This window comes from Pagrus major, chromosome 22, assembly GCF_040436345.1.
Source record: "Pagrus major chromosome 22, Pma_NU_1.0".
NCBI lineage: Eukaryota > Metazoa > Chordata > Actinopteri > Spariformes > Sparidae > Pagrus > Pagrus major.
Window position 1 is genome coordinate 5288349 of NC_133236.1, and position 16341 is coordinate 5304689.

The 16341-nt window shown below is 41.7% G+C and overlaps 1 protein-coding gene across 2 annotated transcripts in view; it reads right to left on the reverse strand.

Annotated features, from left to right (window-relative positions):
• Positions 1-11087, reverse strand: part of enah (ENAH actin regulator) — a 145138-nt gene extending 134051 nt beyond the window's left edge. For both annotated transcript variants that reach the window (XM_073493553.1, XM_073493552.1), the window contains exon 1: positions 10760-11087. In XM_073493553.1, the coding sequence (XP_073349654.1) occupies positions 10760-10764 (5 nt within the window). In that variant the 5' untranslated portion in view covers positions 10765-11087. The remainder of the gene's footprint in view (positions 1-10759) is intronic.
• Positions 11088-16341: the final 5254 nt, after the last annotated feature.

The window sequence follows — 16341 nt, forward strand, 5'->3', positions numbered from 1 at the left end:
AGCAGGGCCTGTGCCACACATTTTGGGGCCAGATCAGGATGTGGTGCCCACCGAACTGCAGCTTCTCTCATCTGTTAAACACCATGTTGTCAGTTTGATTTTCCTTTTTTTAACTAATTCAGCAGCTAATATAAAAGTACATTTTGTGTTTAATGCGACAACATTAAACACAAATACACACAAAGGGAAAGATCAGGATTCTTTCCTGTGCTTTGATCCAGACTGCGTTGCCTGTGAATTATTAGCTCTAAAGGCTGATAGGGGAGGAATGTTATCAGTTCAAGTGTTAAGGTGGAAAAGAAGGGAAGAAACAGTACGAACAGAAATCACTTGGAGGTGCTGACGGTCAAATGTTGATTTAATGTTTTCATAAAGAGTGACAGGATTACTAACAAATATAATGAGAGAGAGATCTTATATGCATGTTGGTCATGTTATTATCTAGTGAAAAACACACACATCAGCAGTAACCAGCAGGGCCACATACACATACACACACACACATTCACACAAAAAGCTATAGCATTATGATTCACCAAGAAACCAAGAAAGAGACAAAACCTAATGTGGTACCACGACAAAGAAAACAATGCTTACCACAACAATTTGTACTTTTTTCAGTAAAGTAAATTATCATCACCTAAGCACTGCTGAATGAATGTGTGTGTGTTACATCTGCACAGTGATCTGATAGGAGTGAGGAGTGCAGCCAAAGAAGAAACAATTACTTCACTACTTAATGTCCCTTTACTCCTTCTGAAAAACAAATGAAATGTTAAAGTTCAGCAGGCCATTCCTGTCTAACTTTATTGAATTTTCCAATGTCACTGGACAGACAAACTAAAGAGAGAAAATGTGAGAAGCTGCCGTGTCATTAGTGATTATTAGCCGTCCAGCTGCTTGGTGCCTCGGCCACGTCCACAGCTCCTTCACAGCATCAATCCAACTGGAAGGATGTGCAGCAGTGGGGTTATAGTGCAGTGTCGGCCCTGGGACCAGGAGTGTTCGCATGAACCTGAACAATCAGTCCATCAGTTCTGCACCCGGCAGCTTCTAAAAGCTAATCCACAAATTAGATATTTAGACTGTCAGGGATTCACATCAGATGTCATTTTGATAATCTGCATCACTCACCAAATGTTACCAAAAGTTTTGTGTCACTTCTTACTTCATCATTGTGCACATGAGAACTATCACAGAAATTATGTAATCAACAAACAAAAACTTCAACTCTTCTGTAAAACATCTTGTTGATCATCGGCTCGCTGGCTTAAATCAGGTGAGAAGCAGGTGTTTCCCATCATTCCTTCTTAGGTGCGTTTGTAAGATGTGTGTTCATAACGTAAAACTTATAAAATTATCAACAGAATGTGAAGAAATAACAGTTTCAATGTTGTGTCAAAGGTTTTTGGTTGGCAAGATATCTATTGATGTTAGCATGCTAACCAGCTAGCACATGGCCACTTTGTGCCTCAAGAGAAGAAAATCCATTCGTTAAAGATACCAACACTCCCCAGGTGCTCTGAGCTCCCAGTCTGAGCAGAGTCAGCTTACAGGATGGCTCATTAGCTGCACGGTGTACTGAGCTTGCTAGCTAACAGTAGCTACAGTTAGCAGCAGCTGGCAGCTATGCTTAGAGTTGTTTGGAGTATGAAACTGTTAGGTGGACAATTCTTACATATAGCACCTTTAAGCATTGCAGTCTGTGAAGAACACCTGTGGTGCCTGGCTCCAAACACTACAGCCTCCTCGTGAGGTTATTGGGATCAAGCTTAACTATTATAGGTGTCACCAAACCTGTCTTGAAGCATTGTGTTGCATAGGACTTCATCAGTTTTCACCCAGAAAAGACACAAAGGAATAAATATGCTTCTGCATCACATTTGATTCCCCTCCACTGCCATCTTTCACTGCACACTGACCAACAGAGCTGAAAGGGCAAATGGCAAGCAAAAGCAGAGAAATGCACATTCATGAGCTGTCGTGCCTCATCATGCTGGCCTGGTCACTGTGGGCACGCAGCTGGACTGAGCTGTGCTTCACCACGACAGACACGTACCATTGGCTGCACACGGCAACTCCTCACACACTGCTGCACAGCTGAAACACACACTGGCAAACACATACACATACAGTCTATGTAGTAGAGCTGAGGAAGGTTCCAGTCAGGTACGTTTTCTCTGTGCACAGGTATTATGAAGAGAGGGAGGTCTTTCAGAGAAGACATTATTAAGAGAAATACTAGATAAACTCAAACCAAGTGGTTCAGATCAAATGATGCAAAATAAATCTGTGGTTGTTCACATTAATCTGGTGTTTTCTGGAGATGGAGCCGGCTGTGGTACATCGTTTCTTACTTAATTTCAAATATATTTTTACATTTATACTTTGTGGAATAAAGTGAATGTGTTACCATAGATGGAACTCGTGGTTTTCTGTCTAATAACATGCATACTCTTCGTAGTAACTCCTCTAATGGGTCCAAAACATAAACCAGACTAAATGTATGAAGTGCTGCCAGTAAGCCTGGATCCTGTAATGTTCCCTGTAGCCACAATGCAAAAATGTTGGAAACATACTGATGATGTTACTCTTATTAGAGCCTCAACACTTCATTTTAGGGCAATTTGCCATTTGATTTCAATATTTCTTGTGTAAAATTGTAGACATCTTTGACTGACAGCAGCACTACACAAGAAGGTCAGGGGTCACCTAAATCATTTTCATAAATATTCATACCATATTTCAAGAAGATCTGGTGAGCCTGGGTCTAGTTATCTATGGTCCAAAGTGTACGACAGACAAATCCCTAATGCTGCATCAGCAGGACAAGTCAAACTGGAGGCACACAAGTTAGAGCCCAGCCAATACACTGGTCAGCTGATATTATCAGCGTCTATGTTGTCCAATATGAAAACTTTTTTTTTTACAAAACATAATGCAGAAAATGATGCTTGGGATAATTTAAAATGACTAAATTCCTTTACTGAGGTTCACTGTGTCAGTGCACTGATGTCATTTTAGACAGTAAAGGTTATAACTGTCTGTACATACTGTACTGTACGTATCTTTGTGTTTAAGAACCGCATTTGAAGAGTCAGTGGCATCATCGCTAACCCTAACCCAAAGATGCAGTACCAGTTGGGCTGAAATATATATTGATGATATGTCAATGATTAATGAAAAATATTGTTAACAATACAAATTCCCAAAATGAGTTCAAAATGTCACCCTGACTGTATTGTGTGTATATGTGTGTGAGTTTGCAAAGGTTTATATGAGACTTTGTTCATTGGCTAAACGAACTTGGGAAAAACTTGATGCGTCCCAGTCGCATGTCACGATACTGAAACTGACATAGATACAGTACATTGAAAAATATAGATAATCAACACCATGTTCAATACAAGGGAGAAACATTTGCTTTGAGAACATACATGTTTTTATTTTTATTAAAAGATAAATATAGCGAGGCTTGTGTACTGTAAGATAACCGCGCTTAAGGTAACTGGGTGTGAAGAAGTGGGCCTATGTTGGCACTACAGCGGCGTGTGTGTGTTGAGTTGCTATCAGAGAGAAAAGAGAGCGAGAAAGCACAGCTGGTACCAGAACTGATACTGTGGAAAATGAGAACTAAAACACTTTCAAATATTTAGTATTTATTTATCGATATTTCGATATTTTTGACAACACTACTGGCCAATGTAATGTTTTTAAGAAGCATGAATAAGGTATCTTTAAATATAACAGCCTTGTTGGGATCTATCAACCCTGACATATCAGACAGCATACAACACCCAGTCCTCGGTCACTGCACGACAATACAGTAACAATACTTCCTGCACAGAAACTAAAGCTTGACAGTGAATATAAATCACTATGGTTAATTAGTTGTGTATCAATACACACTTTTCTGGACTGCCCCCTGCCTCCGACGCAGACACCAAACTGTGGGTTCACAGTGGGTTCATTATTCCACCCTCGCACAGTGAGTGATGTCAGTGGCAGGAGCTCACCAAACCCACAGGACGGTGAGGACGACGCCTCGCAGGTTAAACACACAAGCCTCCTGTCCATCATTTTGACTTAATGTCTGGTCGGTTGTTAGGACTTTTACGGCATCAGTCAATACTGCCAACATGCTAGAGTTACATTATTAGTAAATGTGAAACTACAGTTGTGTGCAGACCTAACAGGTGGGTGGAAGCTGGTGTGAGAGAAGTCGACCAGTAGTGTCAGAGAGACAGTGCTGCTAATCTGGTATCACACCTTCTGGGTCTGATGTAGGATGGAGGAGGCACAGCAGCAGCAGAGAGTTGGCTTTCTTTAGGTCAGAACAACCCTGCAACTGTTGAAACAATCACTTTACCAACATCCTGCCACATATTTCTGGAGTATTTACAGGCAGCATACCTGAAGTGTCACTTAAGACATGAGAGTTTGATTTGGATTATTGTCCACTGCTACAAGGGTTGTAAATAGTGAATGCAAACTGTGTATTCAGTCACAAGCAGAGAAAAGTCTTTATGCTACATCATTACTTACATACATTTCACAGTATCACAGTACAGTATTTATACGATGTCCTCTTCATCAATAAAGAGGCTTAATTATGACTAAGCTTGATGAATTCACCCATAAGACGACATGCCAGATAAGCCTTGTTCAGTCTCCCAGATCTTAGTCAGTGGCAGTCTGATCAATGAGCTGGCCTACAGTTTGAATGAATCCTCCTGATCTCATGCTCTAGCATATCAACTCTTCCTCCGTTATCCACATCCTGTCGGGGAACTGAGGCCAATCAGCCACGATACCACTGATTCTTTATCTGCATTCAGTAAAAGGAACGAGAGTGACTATGAGATGATGAGTCAGGGTCAGAGATGAACACAAGCTGCAGGGCAAAAATACCCTTAAACTTTCATTAAATGAGTGTATAAATGTGCAGGTGCATATAGTCAACTTTAATTAGCATTTTGTCCTGTTCATATTTTAACTGTCCAGATACTATATTGGTATGACTGTAAGCAGTGCGCCGCAGTAACAGGTTTGTTAAAGCCTTTGATCAAAGAAATCTTAAAACATAAGCTGGATTAACACACTGGACCAAACACTGACCTTATTAAGTGAATCAGGCATCGGCCTCAGCATGACTGCTCCACATTAAATACACTCCCTGTTCATGTCATTATAAAAGTCTATGTTTTCTGCATCGGTTACAAGCAGTCAACTCAGTTTGGACTGACACAGCAAAGCATGGCTGTTGCTGTACATAGACATGATACAAGGTAGTGCACAGTTTTTACATTTGGGAAAGAGATCTGTGATGGACTGTTTACTTGTCAAGATGCATTATTTGCCAGCTGCCCCGAAAAAAGGAAAATTATACCCAAAATTACACATAATCAGGGCAGCAAAATACCATGTATGTGAAATAAAAGGCAGTTTCTTGACCTGCTCTGTTATAGACGGGTGTCCATGGAGTGACTCATCACAAAAAGACAGGGGAGAGGCACAGAGTTAAACACCAGTATCATTCAACATGACCACACAAGTGAGCATGCACACACACACGTATGCACACATGCCCACACACACACATGCGCACACGATATGATGGTTGGTGGGAGCCTGAATCTTAGACAGAAGTCAGCTTGTGACGGGGAGGCTCTGCTGATTTGAATCACTGGGTCAGTCAGGACACTGAGTGAATGAGTAAAGCTCCCTTTGTAGCTAATGTTGAGACGCCCTTGACCAAGACACTTAACCTTCCGAACCTTCAGAACCTTTATGGATCTGTTCAACTCTGACATCAAGTGCCCCCTTCTCTACCATCCAACCATCTCTGATATACTTTAATATATAGTATAGTTACATTGGACTGCGGTGACTTGATGCCGTGATCATATCGAGATGCTTGTGGCTTGCTTGGAGCTCAAAGTCATGTCTTTCATTGTCGTGAATCAGCAATAATCTGGAGAGAAGTGTGTGTGCGTCTGCCTCAAACACAAGCTGTGATTACTTTTCTCCTTGGGCTGACTTTACCTCTGCAAACAGTCGGTCAGCAGACGGCTGAAACGTAAGACGCGAGATGTGAGGGATGAAACTTGTCTGGGAATAGACGGAAATTATAATAAAAAAAGGGAGCTGGCAGGGAGAAGCCTGTAAAACGGCCCTTTTTGGAGCAGATAGAGGGGGAAATGAGAGAGTGAGATTAAGGGTGGATTGGCGGAAAGAGGCTGCAGGGGGAGGAAAGTAGGAGTGCGAGGAGCAGATGGTGGCAAGGAGCCAGCCGCGATCAAAATCTTCCCAAAAACTTCAAAGGAAATCACTGGAGCACAATAACTCCGCCGGCCTGTTGTCGCATGCGCTTAACAGTTTACAGCTCAATCCACCTGCAGATACATTTAAAGAAGGAGAAAAGCAGAAAAACGTTCGGCTAAGCGGAAAAGAGACATTTTAAAGGTTTATCTTAGTCAATGAGGTCAACTGAGACTCTGCCAGCTGATTAGTCCATTTAATGATTTCTTCAGACATTTAATGTGAATTATTCAAGATTATAGTCACATCTCTGGCGTGGGAATAATACAAAGTCTCATCAATCGGGCCAACAGCTGATCTGGAGGGAAACTTGGATGAGTCCCTGCTCTTAAATTGGGACAATAATACCGAAAAGCTATTGAAATGATTTATAAACCTAATGGCCCATTCACAAAGTTCATAAAACTGTCTTTGGCATCAAATGACAGATCATTTTTCCAGTCTGGACGCAGCGTTGAGAACAGTTTTGTACGTCTGCTCGACTAAGCTTACGATCAGTTTGTATGATAAAAGAGGAGAAGCAGACAAAACCTGACTCCAGAGTTTGCTACCAATCACACACACTCCTCCAGAGGGCACGTTTAGTTCCACAACAGGACAGAGACAAAGCCAGTACTGTTACTGAACATATCCCAGGCCCGGGGAGTCCAACAAAGACTGCTGTACTGAAACTGACTGTGAATTAGGTCGGTATGCTTCATGGTAATGAAGTCATACTACTTATAATGATGTTACAGCGACATCATCATTAATCTGTCCTGTAAAAAGAGCTCTATACCATGACTCAGCTCCCCTCTGTCTAGACTCCATAAAACTCAAGAAGCGACTTAAGTCAGTGACTATATCATCAGTCTTTTTCATCAATGTACACGGCTAATTTATGCTCATTTCTAGTTAGCCTCAGACTGACCTCATTAATACCTCTTTTAGATGGGACAACATGACTGGCCACAGTCCAACATCAACTCCTGAGTGTCTGAGGCTGTTTCTCTTCACATCAACAGTTCCTCCTGCTTGATCAGGCTGCATCACGGAGCCCGGCCTCAGCCCGTCATTCATCTGTGGTGTGAAACCTGCAGCGCCTGGGAGGCATGAAGCCTTTCAGCAGTTGTCAAGGCTTGTTACCATGACACTTTACAGTCCCGTCACCCTGACGATGTTGCTTATCAAACAGCCCAAGATAAGCTGACATCAGCGCTACGTGCCGCCTGACACAAGCATGCAAACGAACCGACCACCATTATATATACACTGTGATCGTCACGGGTCAGGAATGTGCTCCGGACAGGTATCTTTGACCTTCACAGTCAGAATACAACCATCAGCCGTGCTCCTCATCTGCTGGGTCTACAGAGCTGGTTTACAATACCAGCTTCTTTCTAATTAAGTATATTAATTAATTAATTATAATTAGTGGGAATGATCACTTTCACTTCACAAATTAAACTTTCATGATGTGACTGTTGTCGGTTTTATATGAAACAACATGTTTTCTCACATCTGGAGCAGGGCTGGACGGGTTGGCCTTAAAATAATATCACAATATTTTTAGGCCATGTCACATTATACCATATTAGATATTTTGAAATAGATAAATGTAAGGACTGGGTGACAAAATTAAATACCACAATATCTTTGACCAAATAGGCTTTACTTTGATATGGATATTGCAATAATATTGTTGGGATGTCTATTTGTACTTTTACATAATACTGATACAATGAGATTCTGAATCCTTGTAGCACATTTAAAACAAACTGTCAACCTAAACCATGAGAGCTGTGGCTCCCATAGTACCATTTTTGGGTTGTTTATTACCTTTATTTAGACGTTCAAATTGCTTTTTCAGAGAACTTGGCAGCTCTGATTGGCTTTGAACAACTTGACATCCATCTTGTTGTTGCCACACAGATCTATTGTTCCTGATATATCAGCTGAGCGAAGCAGGAAACTTGATTCACTGCTGAAGGCCGCTGACTGTGAAAAGTTCATCAATGACAAACTCCCCTCAGCTTTCATCATTCAGTCAGCTGTCAACTGGAAATGAACAGACCTCTGAGGACATGAGTTACACAAGGTGTGTTAGTCACAAGTCAGTGGCTGAAGAAGTGGGTAAAGAGTGCTGAACTCCAGCCAGAGGACCAGTAACTTAGTTGTCACTGTGGCCACAACCTTATGGCACACTAACACACAGCTGTGAGTGTCCAGCATGAGTCAGCTGGGAGCAGCTGGGGCCGCCACTCTCTCTCTCTCTCTCTCTCACACACACACACACACACACACACACACACCTGTTACACCCCACAGACAGAAAACAACTTGAATTTAAAGGCTTCGACAGTCGAGTGAACAAACTGTAAGCGCGTCTTTATTCCTGTCTGCTGCCATCAGCGGTTTGGAGATGCTGAGGAGACATGCTCCAAAACACATGAGAGTTAAAAGTGACTAATGAGAAAGTTGTTAAGAAGTATGAGGAAGAGGAGGGAAAAAATGTAAGAGATGAAAAGTTAGTGGTTTCCATTCTGGGACATGGACACAACATGCGGCTCTTTGAAACAACCAAAGCTATTGTTAACCACAGTCTGGCCTACTGAGAGATTCCAACAGCTGGATTCAATCAGGGGCTTTCTTAAAGGGGGTAGGCCCCATCCACACTGCATGTCTCACTGCTTAACACACAAAGTTAGATCATGAATGAAAAGAAACAAAGTCAAGGTCACACACGCTGTCATAGAAGCTGTTCAGACATTTGAACCTTCTCTCTCAGCACCATGCAGAAGGAAATATGTGACAAAAACTGCTGTGCTGCATCAGACATGTCGACCAGGATCAAGTAGAACCAACGCTTTCTGCCTCATCAGCAACCTCCGGCGATTTTAAGCACACATTCCTCAGAGAAAGGCGATTCTAGCAGCTTTCCTGCATGTTGCCTCAGATAAACAAGGTCATTTCTAAACCTTGACACTAAAGTGGTAATAACTGGAGCTTCACAGTACAACAGAGTTGCAGCATTCTCCTAAACAACTGAAGTAGATGGGGACTTGTTTTAAAACGTAAAAACACAAATAAAAAAAAAACATAAACTGGCTCCATACAGCTCGACTGGTGGAATCCAAGTCTCCGAACGTCCCAAGATCACAAACTGATAGGAAAGACATTATTTATTTATTTATTTACACCCTTTCTGAAGCTGAAATCTTCACTGTAAGCTAAAAGCATTTGTGCACAACCCGTCTGACGTGGGTTCACAAGCTTTACTCTGTGTTAAGGGTATACATATTAAGATATTTGTTAACATATTAACATCACCCTTAAATAATGGGTGTAAAGACGTAATTTACACTTAAACTGAAATCTTCACAGTGGTTGCTAAGCTAAAAGCGTTGGCGTGAACCCATTGTAAGTGGGTGCACAGGACTGACCGTGCATTGGGGATGTAAGTAGAATCTTTTTTCAAAAAGATTTGGGGATCTCTGGACTTCTGGAGACTTTTAATACGCCTGGACGAGCTGTATGGAGCCATTTTATGTGTTTTTAAAACAAGTCTCCATCTGCTGCGGATGTTTGGGAGAATGCTGCACATGCTGTTTTGCTATGAAGCTCCAGAAATATTTTGTGAACCACAAAATTTCATCTGAGCTTCCATCGGCATCATTTTAGTGTGAACTTATCCTTTAAGTCCACTCAGCATGGGGTCATTCCTGCCCCTCAGAGGACAGCCAACAGCATGCTCACTGGGAAACAAAGACTCCTTCCATGTTACACAACAACCACACACATCCTCACACTGAGCATCTGATCCTGTACTGCTGGGTGTCAGATGGGTGTCAGATGGGATGCACCCTTCCTGCTGCAGGTAGACTGTCAGCATTAGTTTTGAAAGGCGTGTCCCCTGCACACCTCATGTGCCACCAAGTGTCTGAGTCAAGTCTGAGCACGAGCCGGGGGACATTCACGGGTCTCTGCCAGCCAGTCCCCGCGTCATTTCACAGCTGACAAAAAGTGCGCGAGCCGTGCAACAATCATAACGTGGCATCAGATGAACGCTGCCCATCAGCAGCGCGCACAGATAATCCCTGTGATGCAGTGTGGGAGTACAGCAGGATGAGCGAGCGCCATTCTCAACCCGTGCACGTCCTCAAATGCAGCACAGACTGAGTGTAACGAGCCTGTCGGAGCCGTACAGCTGACAGTGTTCACCCTCTGACAACATGGCACTGCAGACACACACCGTGTAGAGCTGCTTCACGGCGTGTCTGCACCCAGTGTGTCTGTGTGTGACATGTCCAACATGTCCAGCTCGTGTCTCAGCTGTAGTCCAGCTCATGTCTCAGCCTCTGTGCGCTGCTTCAACTCCTCACTTTCATCATGTTCTCGCCCACCGAGCAGCCTCGTCTCCTGTAATCTTTTATTTTGAAGAATATAATGAGCTTCTTACCTCATGACGAAAGTGTTGTCAGGCCGAATATATCACAAACTGCTCCAGGTGTCGACGACGAGTTCTCCCAAAAGTTCACCGCTCGGCTCGAGGCTACAGGCGACCAGATGAATGGACTCCGGCGGCGCGACGAGAGGCTTCACAGTTTGAGGCTATCCGGTAAAAAGTACAAAAAAAGAAAAGAAAAAGAAAACTGGGAGTTACAAAGCAAACAGTCGCTCCTACATGATCCTGAGCATCGCGGCTCCGCTGCTGGCGACGAGTCACTGGAGGAAAGCGGACGAATGTCGCGTTTGTCCGGTGTGTGTGACGCGCTGAGGTCGGTGTGATGCGGCGCTGTGCCGCTCGGGTACCGGTCTGGTACCGGTCTGCTGCCGCTGCCTGCTGCCTGCAACACGTGCTGCGTTCAGGGCCGCACTGTCAGCTCTAACTTTGAAGTTCTCCGCTCGCACAACTGAAAATCATAAAATCAATAAAGATGTATCAACGTGGGATCGTTTAGAAAAGAGCACAGCTTACACAGAGGCTCATTCAGCCAGTGGGATGTTTTATTACTATACTCATGACAAAGTTAACAAAATGACTGGATGGTAAGATTATTATCGTTAGCCTATTTGGACATCGTGATCCAACTATTAGTAGATATCTTTAACAAACTGCCTCCACAGCCTGAGAATTACTGTGAAGTTAGTTTGTCTGTTTTATTTAAAATGGTCTATCACTGATAAGACATTGCCCCTGGCTGTGAGTGTTAGACAGATATAGTATTAGCCTAATACAGCTCCTAACTAAAATTCGCTTCCAAATGTTGGGGTCTATAATAAAGTCTTCTGTTGCGCTTTTCATGCGCGCTGTTAATAGCATCCTTTGATTCCCCACGGTACCTGAAGGCAGCATTCGACGCAACTTGTGGGACGTAGCACGTACAGGTTGCCCCTGACAACCGAGTTGGCTCTCTCGCTGTGTGTGTGTGTGTGTGTGTGTGTGTGTGTGTGTGTGTGTGTGTGTGTGTGTGTGTGTGTGTGTGTGTGTGTGTGTGTGTGTGTGTGTGTGTGTGTGTGATGTTGAGCTGGGACCAAAGTAGACTGGAAATACAACAAAGACATGAGCATGTTAAATCGGCTGCAGGCTGTGTTTCCTTTTTAAAAATAACTACAGTAATCCTGGAATACGTTTAAAATCATGCATCATAAATACAAAAACAAAAGATATTAAGTGGAGTTTATAAACAGGTCACTATAAGCTCTTATATAGACTGTAGGAGGTTACAGTGTACAGTAAAGCACATGTGTATCAGTATGCTTTAGATCATGTCAGTGTTGATGTATATGAGTTCATGTTAATAATAAACATATAATCAGCCTCTGGTCTTCAATATTTAAAGTTTTCTTCTGTCTCAACAATGATCTTGTACACATCAGCTTCAGCCACATAAAGAGAGTCAGGAGTGAGTTTAAAGACTCACTCTGTGGTGTTGGTGAAGAAATGTTACTGAGAAGAGAGATCTGTTTTTCTGCCTAAACAAATTAAACTCTCTTTGTCTTCATGACTGAATAAACAAACTGACCTTAAAGGACAACACAATTTATACTGTGTTTCTTTGTTTACATGTGGCGGACCCTGCCACCTTTCTAGCTTCAAACAGTGTTCTGGGACCTTATTTTCCTCTGAGAACAGCTGGTTTAGGGTCCCCAAAAATAAATAAAGTAAAACAGTATAAATTGTGTTGTCCTTTAAGGTCAGTAAGTCTATTCACTTTATTCAGTCCTGAAAACAAAGAGAGTTTGATTATTTAGTTTGTTTAGGCAGAAAAATCAGTTAAGTCAGTCAGTTGCTGATCTTTCTCTCCTGAATTTCCTCCCCAAAGCTTCATAGTGCACCTCTAACAAAATATATTACAAAGGTCTGGCTGTTTGAAGACAGTTGCATATTATATCTTAAACTTCAACTTCATCTACAATATGACAGTCTTTAAGTAATTAAGTGAGTGGCATAATTTCTGCTAAATAAAATCAGCAAAACTCTACATTATTTACAGTATTTAGGAGGAAACCTATTGAAGTCAGGTGAAACTTTGCATCTCTGTAGATTTTTATCTTAAATGCAGTCAGAATAAACACTGTATTAATAGATGGCATTTGACACTTTGGAAATTCATTTCAAGTGCAAAAGATAATAAAATGTAAATATAAATAAAAACTCAAAAATTGAACATTTTCAGGTACAGATCTTTTCACACAAGCACCAATCAAACAGGAGCTGACGTCAGACACTTAGAGGAGCTGATGTTGAGCCACAGGTGGATCCTGTCACCACTGCTGTGATTTACCAGAGTGTGTTGATGTGTGACAGGTGGAGTTGGAGTTTCTCTGACAGTCGTCCCTCAGGACTGAATCTGTGTGTCAGCAAGAAACAGAACTATAACTGGCAACCACCATGTGTTTCTACTTCAAGTGTATAGGTATTGCATACATGCCTATGTCTGTGTATGTTATGTGTCCATCATGTAACATTATACATCACCATTACCATAATGGCATCAGAGGGAGTGAAGCCACTTATCCACTGAGGGGCCGAGAGGCTCACCAGAGCTGAAGCCAACCCAAACTGTTTACAGGTAAAACACCTTTTCTTCATTTAGCTCAGGGGGACACTGTTCTCCACCGCTGCATTATATTATCTTGATCTGAGTCCAATGCAAAAAGCATCAGAAGAATGTCGATTACAGAGAATGACGGCTCAAATCAGTCTTTCTGGCCTTGTAGTTGAAAGGGAGCAGAAGGAAAAGTCCTGGTTTCCTTGAAATGAAGCCTCAGACTCTACCTGACTTTTTAAATGAGGAAGAAGTGAAAAAATAAAGACAAGACAATAAATAATATAAGTGAACCCTGAAGCTGCTGTACGGACTAATATGTTTAAATGTAGCTCGGCTAACGCTGCAGCTTGTCTGATGCTCTGAAAGAGGATTACAACACAGTTTCCAAAAAAAAAAAAAAAGGTAGAGGCTAAAGGTCATGTGATGAGCTTGTCTACCTTTATGTAATGCTGCTGCACTTTGATAGAAATGCTCACCTCTGTGAAAAGGGCAAACTGATAATGAAGCTGCTGCAAGCGTTATTTTCTTATTAAAATAAGTATCATATGGCTCTATATTCAACAGTGATCTCTGTGACAGAGTGTTTGGTCAGTAACATATGTCTCTCCTTCCCCTGCTCATGAAGATGAGATCCTGAGATCCCTGCCCAATTTCTACAATAAGGACAGAGAACTCCATAAAGAGATGAGATGGTCCTGTTTGCTGGTTAGTGTGCTGACAGCAGGATCCTCCTGATGATGGTTAATTCTACCAAACAGGCCAAGCCAAGGAAAATTCTTGAAGAAACAGGCAAAGGGAGCAGCCTCAGAAAAAAAGAAAGAAGTAGTGTAAGTGTGGTGACGTGGAGAGGAGGGAGGGGAGTACTACCTGAAAAACCAACAGGAAGTTAGCTGAAATGACAACAACATTTACAACAGCTTTAACAAAACACTAACTGCAGTTTGAGGTTGTAATTTTGCATCCATAATCGGGGTGTTTTAGCTTGTCCGGGAGACCTCATACTAAACATTTGTGTTGTAAATATATTATTGGTATATGAGATGACTAGTGTGTAGAATTTAGTGGCATCTAGTAGTGAGGTTTCAGATTGCAACCAACTGAATACCCCCTTCCTCACCCTCCCCACTGAAGAAAAATGAACTATGAAAAAAAGGTAATAGTCAAGGCACCAAAAATACTGTAAGATAAAAGAAAATAACTGATGTAAACAAACCTTATGTTGTGGAAACTTCTATAATTATACAAGGTATCTGTCAATTAGCAAACAAACCTATGTAAAACTACAGAACCAATACTTCTTTTACTGTTTTATGTCTAATTTTATAAATCCAAAAAAAACCTATACATTTACAGGTTTTCTTTTTTCTTTTAGTTTGAGTTTGCATTGTCCATTCTGGGCTACTGTAGAAACATGGCGATACCACATGGTGGACTCAATGGAACAGGACTTGCTCCTTCTGTAGATATAAAGGGCTCATTATAAGATAAGGAAAACACAGCAGTTCTTAGTTTCAGGTGATTATACACTAATGAAAACATAGTCATGCAGATTATATTCCATTTCTGGCCTGAATCCCACTAATTCCTACACACTGAACCTTTAAAATGATAGATGAAGACCTGTCAGCACCACTTCTCAGGACCATTAGTAATACTAATGACATGTCACTGTATTTTTCCTTGTATACTTTGTGTGTACGTGTGGCTGTGGAGGGTAACTATAACACTGACTCCTTTATTTTCATCTATTTTGATTCTAAAATGGGACTTAAATGCAAGTCAGACCCTCTGACTGAGCTGCCACTGACTCAGCTGATGATGAATGAGCCATCAGCACACCACCCACTTCCTCACCAGCTCTGTTATGGTGACATCTACACAGTGAACCAGTAAATGTCATTAGATGTGAAGGAAATTAAGCTTACTCTCCTGCTGCACTCATTATAAATTGCTCAGGAAAAATAAAAGAGCAACAGTCAAATGTTGACGTGAACCTATTAGTTCAGTCCTCTGAGTTCATCCAACAGCCCTCTCCACAAAAATACCTGAACTTTGTCTGCCATCTAGTGTACAAGCCATGAAATACCATATATTTCCTCTTACCAGCTGAAGAGCTTCTCCCCAAAGCTACATACTGTATACCTATGTATGTGACTTTGAGGTACTTGTGCCCTATTGGAACATTGTGTTTTTTATGATACTTTACATTACATTTCAGTGTGGTATGTCATACTTTATACTCAATTCAATTTAAGATAATCCATCCTGGAGGAGAAATTCAGGTGTTACAGCACAACAATGACAGAAATAACTACAGATAAATTACACAGAGCAATCTGGCAATCCACATACAGTTCCAACAACTGGTGTTGTACTCAAACTGTTGGTATAATACCACCTGAAGCAAAGTGACACAGCGGTGTAGACCCACAGGTGAAATGTCTGGGCCCCTGGAAAGGTCCAGTGAATTGGCCCTCCCCTAATCTGCTTAACTTAAATCAACACATGTATGCTCTCTCTCTCTCTCCTACACAAACACATGCACAGTGGTTTTGCTAATATTGACATCATCCTCTTTTTCACAGGTGGTGGTGGCTCCTTCACTGATGCGAACTACCTCTTGGCTAGTTAAGTTAGCTCAGGTTGGGAGCAGCCTCCTAAACTGACAAACTTTGGTCATTGCATTTTTATTTGGGTCTATGCCCCCCCCCCCAACAGCTCCCTCTTTTTCCTCTCTTTTCTTTTCCAGCATCCCAATTTATGTGCAGGTCTGCCATGAAAAGGAAATTCACTCAATTAGCCTAACTACATCAATTAGCCTAACTACATTAGGCTGTAGTTGGTTTATATCAGTTCATTTCTCTGGTCATGTGGATGGCAATGTGTAATCAGAAATATTTTATTTCTGATTACAGAAATACAATTTCTGTAATTGTATTTCTTGTTGTAATTGTAATGTTCTGATGTTGAATAAAAAAAAACAACA